This window comes from Gossypium hirsutum, chromosome D13 (assembly GCF_007990345.1).
Source record: "Gossypium hirsutum isolate 1008001.06 chromosome D13, Gossypium_hirsutum_v2.1, whole genome shotgun sequence".
NCBI lineage: Eukaryota > Viridiplantae > Streptophyta > Magnoliopsida > Malvales > Malvaceae > Gossypium > Gossypium hirsutum.
Window position 1 is genome coordinate 56,426,780 of NC_053449.1, and position 5,224 is coordinate 56,432,003.

Genomic DNA, 5,224 nt, shown 5'->3' on the forward strand with positions numbered 1-5,224 from the left:
GATAGATGTAATGGCTGAATTATTCAGCTCTTTAATTTGTATTATTTTTGTATTGCAACTTGCTAAAACTGATGGGAGCAGTTACATGTGTTAGGTAACTGTCATACTATTTTTGTAACATCTTATATTTCAAAGTTTCAATGAAAAAAATTGAATCACTTCATCGGTTACTTGCTGTTCTTAGTCTTTCATTTTTCTTTTCATTGTTTTTGCTTGCTGTTTTCTGAGCTTATGCTTGGTGAAGCTTCATTTTGTTTTATTTGCTGCTGCCATTGATCCAACATTTGTCACCCCATACCTGCAACCCAAGCCAAAAACGAGAAAGTCAAACAATATTTAACATTTAAAAACTTTCATACGAAAATTAAAAAATAAACCACTATAAGTTAAAGTGGAAAGAAAATTGGATAGATGGATCGACCGGTAGAAATATAGAAAAAATAAATCACTAATATACACCTTCCATGTGTATTTTAATTTAAGATCAGTCCAAGTTTTCAAGTAGAAGTTTGGGAATATGATAAAATATTAGGAAAATGACATATACATGAATCGTATTTCCTTAAAAATTACTTGATAAATCTAGTGGCATGGGCCTGAAACTTTACGTTCTAAACTTTCGAATCCAAAATTACATCTACTGTGTGAGTTTCGAGCTCGGCTGACCACATGCAGGCCATGACACTAGTACATGGCTAATGTGGAAGCCAAGAGAGCGAAAGCAATGGAACGAAGTGTTGTAGATGCTGGGATTTTACCGCTATCTTTTCGGAAGAACATCCCTTGATATATCGGCAGGTTGACGAAAACCAAAACACAGCAAAGAAGTATCTGAAAACCGAATATGTCGAAAACCTTGATACGAGCATCATCATTTATGGCCTTGTTTGTTCCTACCACAACGAGACCGAATAGATTGAAAAGTGCGAGCGTTGCTAAAGCCGTGAACATCGGTGATGAAGTCCCAAACTCCATGCTTTCTTGCTCGTATCTTCGGTTTACATCGTCATCGGCCACTTTGCCGGTGATGATGAAGGCTGACTTCGAAAACCCACATAGCTTGAGGATGTTGTCAATGGCAGCGAAGAAGTAGGAAGTTGTTCTTTTGAACATCCACATCCTCTGTTCATTCAACCAACCTCGGACTGTGCCTCCCAACCATACAAATTCCACAAGACTGTGAACGCGGTGGACAACGATGACATACAAATATGGCATGCCCCAAGAACTTGATATCTAGCAATTCAGAAAAATAAGTTGTTAGTAGCTGACAAGACCTGTAATTTCGAACATGACACTATAATGAATCTTAAACGAAAACTGTAACGAGATTAATCGGTTCAACAAAGAATAAGCAAATAAAGTTAAGGATACCATACCTTGGGAAATAAAGAGATGCCTTTAAGCATGCAAAAAGAAGGCACAAAAACATAGTAAAGAGTAGCAAAGCAGTTTGGGGCCCAAAGAAGGTAAATGCAGTAAGAAAACTGAAGTTTGAGAGGCATGTTTTGACAACCATACACGAAAGGACAAAGCTTGGATTGAAATATTTGAAAATCGCCTTCGGCCCATCTCTTGTGTTGTACTAAAGTATCCAACAATGTTGTGGGAACCATTCCTAAGAAGGCTTCCCTTTGAGGAGTCAAATATACCGACCGCCAACCTCTACTTTGTATGCATATTCCTGTTAGTATATCTTCCACTACACACCCATATTTCACTCCCATCTGCAATCAGCCTAATATGTTAGTATAAAATGTAACACGAATATGATACGAGAAAGATAATTAAAATATGATACCAAATACGACACAAGAGAAAAGAAAGGACCTCTTTTCCCCAAGGTGTATTCTCCTCGTAGGTACAACTTGCAAGAGCTTTGCAGTTTCCTTCAATGGAACTTGCTTTTTCTATGATCTTTCTATCATATTTCATTGCCTTCCATTCAACTACAAGTTCCTTGCTATACTTCATTCCACAAAGACTTTCTCTTCTATGAACACAACCGGTTCCAATATAGCAAGGCCCTCCATTCCCATCAAATCCTGCAAGCTCAAGCTTTGGTATATGGATACATTCAAAACATCATCAGTTCTATTCAACTTTAATCATGATATTGAAAAATTAATTTTGAACCTTGATTCCTGTAATCACATTTAATTAAAATGTTGTATTTAGAACATCTGTAATCCATTTTTTAAATCCTGAACTATAAACTATTTCCTACCAAAACCAATAATATTAACTTTGAAGAATTTGAGGCATTTAACAAATTCGAGTTCAAATTTTATCATTTACAAAGATAAAAAATTTTGAAAATTTTGCTTCGGTATTTAAGGCTCACCTTCATTACGACTCTCAAGGATCCATAAATTTCATTTTTAGTGAGGTTACCAAAAGTCTGTGGATATTGGACATAACCAATTTCACGTCCATTCTCTTCGTCAAGAAAGAAGCAAAGTGCATCCCTAATTGCCTTGGAATCATTTGAATGCATGTCACAATCCACATTTAAAATAAAAGGTGCATTACTTATTCTCGAAGATATCCTTATCTGTTCATTCATAAATTCAAGAATTAAAAAATAATCATTTAATTGAACAAAATATTTATATATAAATATATATTTTATTTAGAATTAAGGTGAACCTTGATTATAGATATATTTGTTCATTTAAATTGAGCTTGGAGAAGCAAATATGACCACAGACCAGCACAACCTTATAGTCAAAGGAAAGTAGAACAATTCTGAGTAGCCGCATACTATAGAATGGTTACCAATGCATTCAAGGCTCCAGCTTTGAAATTATGGTGGATTTGAGGTCTCTTTTCACGTGCTAAATATACAAGGGTTGGCAAAGCTTTTCCTTCAATGTCAATAGCGTTAGGGTCTCTTCCATCAATCAAGATCTACAATTAAGTTTTTAAATGCACAATTTGAAGCAATTATAAGAGGTAGGAGTGAAATGTAGTAGTTATAAAGTTTGCGATCCAAAAGAATAAAAAAATATTGTAGCAAATTACTTGAAGAATGGATGGATGATCATGACGACTAACAACAAAGTCCCATTCATCAAATCCCTTGTGTTCTTTACGTATGTCCGCTGGAACCTTGCCCAATCTTGTCATGCTTCCAATCCGAGTCTTCATGTCTTCATATGTTTTCTATAATTCATGCCAAAAGATAAAATAATCCATTCAAACATTTACAACACAAAACATAATTCATTCAATAGTTTTACTATCTCTATTATCATTAAAGCCCTGTCTGGATTTAGTGTCATGAACTACATTCAAGAAATTATAAATTTACTTCATATATTTGAGTTTAATTTTATCTTTTTTTCTTGTACTTTAATATTATTATACAAATTTTGTTACCTCAATCTATTAATCAAACATTTACAAATATAAAAATTTAAACCCGTGTCATTAGAAATAAAATTTTAAACATTTACGAATTAAATGTTTCAAGTGGTAGATTGCATAGTGAAGATAATTTTTGACAGGACATTTAAAGTACAAGAATTTGGGATGTATCTAAGCAATTGAAAGTAAGATTACGTGCACTAAGATTAATGGTCTTTTAGCTTATGGGAACTTAAGCTTCCTTTGGATCACCAATTAACATTGCCTTTTTATTGGAGTGTTTGGGTGTTTGGAACACCAATGGTGAGACACGTTTGGAAAGCCTCACATCACTTAAGCTCCACTGAAGCTCCAATGAAAAAAAAGAAAAAAAAACAACCCCCGTCAAACTCTTTTTTACAATTTTAACCTTTTATTTAATGTAGGTTTGTATTGCTGATTTTTTTAAAAAATAGTAGTTATATTACCATTATAAAATTAATATCAATTAATTAAAAATAAACATTTTAATAAGCAAATTTTATTAAATGAATTTATAAATTTACATATTTTTAATAATTTTGTAAAAGTAAGGTAATTTAAAAAACTTCTATTATATATCATTTTTAATCTAATGTCCTTAATAGTTATTTTTATTCCCATCTCATCGCTACAGTTGTGTTTACATCTAAATACATATCTCATGGATATTTTTAATCTCACTGCTACAATATCTAATTTCACCGTTATATTAACTAATCTCACCGTCACTGTTATTTTTAACCTCACCAAAGATAAATACACCGCTCATACAAACTAAGCCTTAATTTAATTTAATGTATTTGTGTTGTTTTCTTTACAAAATAAAATAAAATAAAACTAAATCACAAATTAACCATGAAGTTATAAATTGAGACGTGTCAATGGAGGAAGGTCCCTTAGAGTCTTTTTTTTTATAGATAAAGTAGAAGAAGAATGCCTCTGAAGAGTAGAATTTGATACGAAACCGTCCATTTCCTTGAGGTTAAAATCATTTTATGTTGCGGTGGGGCAAACATCCGTGGTAGAATTAAAGGAAATAAACATGTTACCTTGATGATTAACCACTCATTGGCCATGAATGCATCATCCACTGGTTCAGGAGTGGTCTGGAAATAAGCCTCAGGAGATGTGGGCTCTACTTTCAGCTTCCTGCAAAATGGAAGCCATAGCTGGGCAAACCCTGAAGCTTCTAATAAAGCATAAAATGTCAAATCGGAGCAACCATCATCAGATAAATAGACGCTTAGCTTATGAGGTGGGTAGTCATAAGCCATGACCGATAACACTGTGCTGACTACCATTGTTGGTGGCTCTAATCTTGGGTCTGCCGTGCACACAAATATGTCTACTCCTGGCAATTCTTCTTCTTCGTACCTGTAAGAAACAAGCAAGCGCTAGGAACAAGTGAAACGGAATATATGGAGAGACAGAGTGAAAGAGATGAAGACCTGGAAGAGAGTCTGTCTTTGAAAGTGGAACGAAAGACAGGGTTCCATTTAACTATTACAGTGACGAAGAAATAAAAACTAAACCAAAGTTCAGCTACAAACATTCCGACCCAAACCCATCTCTCTGTTACTGGAAAATAGCTGACTCTATGGAAACAAATGAAGCAGATGCCTATGAAGATGGAAGCTGCGTAGGAGCGGAAGAAGACAAGTCCCCTAGCTGGCCTTGTTTCAAAAAGAGGAAGATACCCATTTTTACCCATTCTCGTCTCCTCTCCCTCTCTCCACTCCATTGACTCAAATGAGTAGAGAGTTGATTTTTCATATATATATAGACTTTAGAAAAATCTTAGAAACCACACTGACCACAATTTGGGCAAGGTTTC

At 34.3% G+C, this 5,224-nt stretch overlaps 1 protein-coding gene across 3 annotated transcripts; it reads right to left on the bottom strand.

Annotated features, from left to right (window-relative positions):
* LOC121203053 (cellulose synthase-like protein E6) lies at positions 1 to 5,224 on the bottom strand. Of its 3 annotated transcripts, XM_041109201.1 has the most exons (9): positions 4,839 to 5,146; positions 4,440 to 4,764; positions 3,025 to 3,165; positions 2,779 to 2,910; positions 2,345 to 2,554; positions 1,831 to 2,058; positions 1,380 to 1,727; positions 759 to 1,236; positions 1 to 298 (listed from the first exon to the last, which is right to left on the bottom strand). In XM_041109201.1, the coding sequence occupies exons 1-9, from the start codon at positions 5,129 to 5,131 to the stop codon at positions 288 to 290; spliced, it is 2,166 nt and encodes a 721-aa protein (XP_040965135.1). In that variant the 5' UTR covers positions 5,132 to 5,146; the 3' UTR covers positions 1 to 287. The 3 variants fall into 3 exon arrangements, with proteins under 3 accessions (XP_040965135.1, XP_040965134.1, XP_040965136.1); XM_041109200.1 differs by lacking the exon at positions 1 to 298 and having other exon boundaries at positions 529 to 1,236; positions 4,839 to 5,224; XM_041109202.1 differs by lacking the exons at positions 1 to 298; positions 2,345 to 2,554 and having other exon boundaries at positions 529 to 1,236.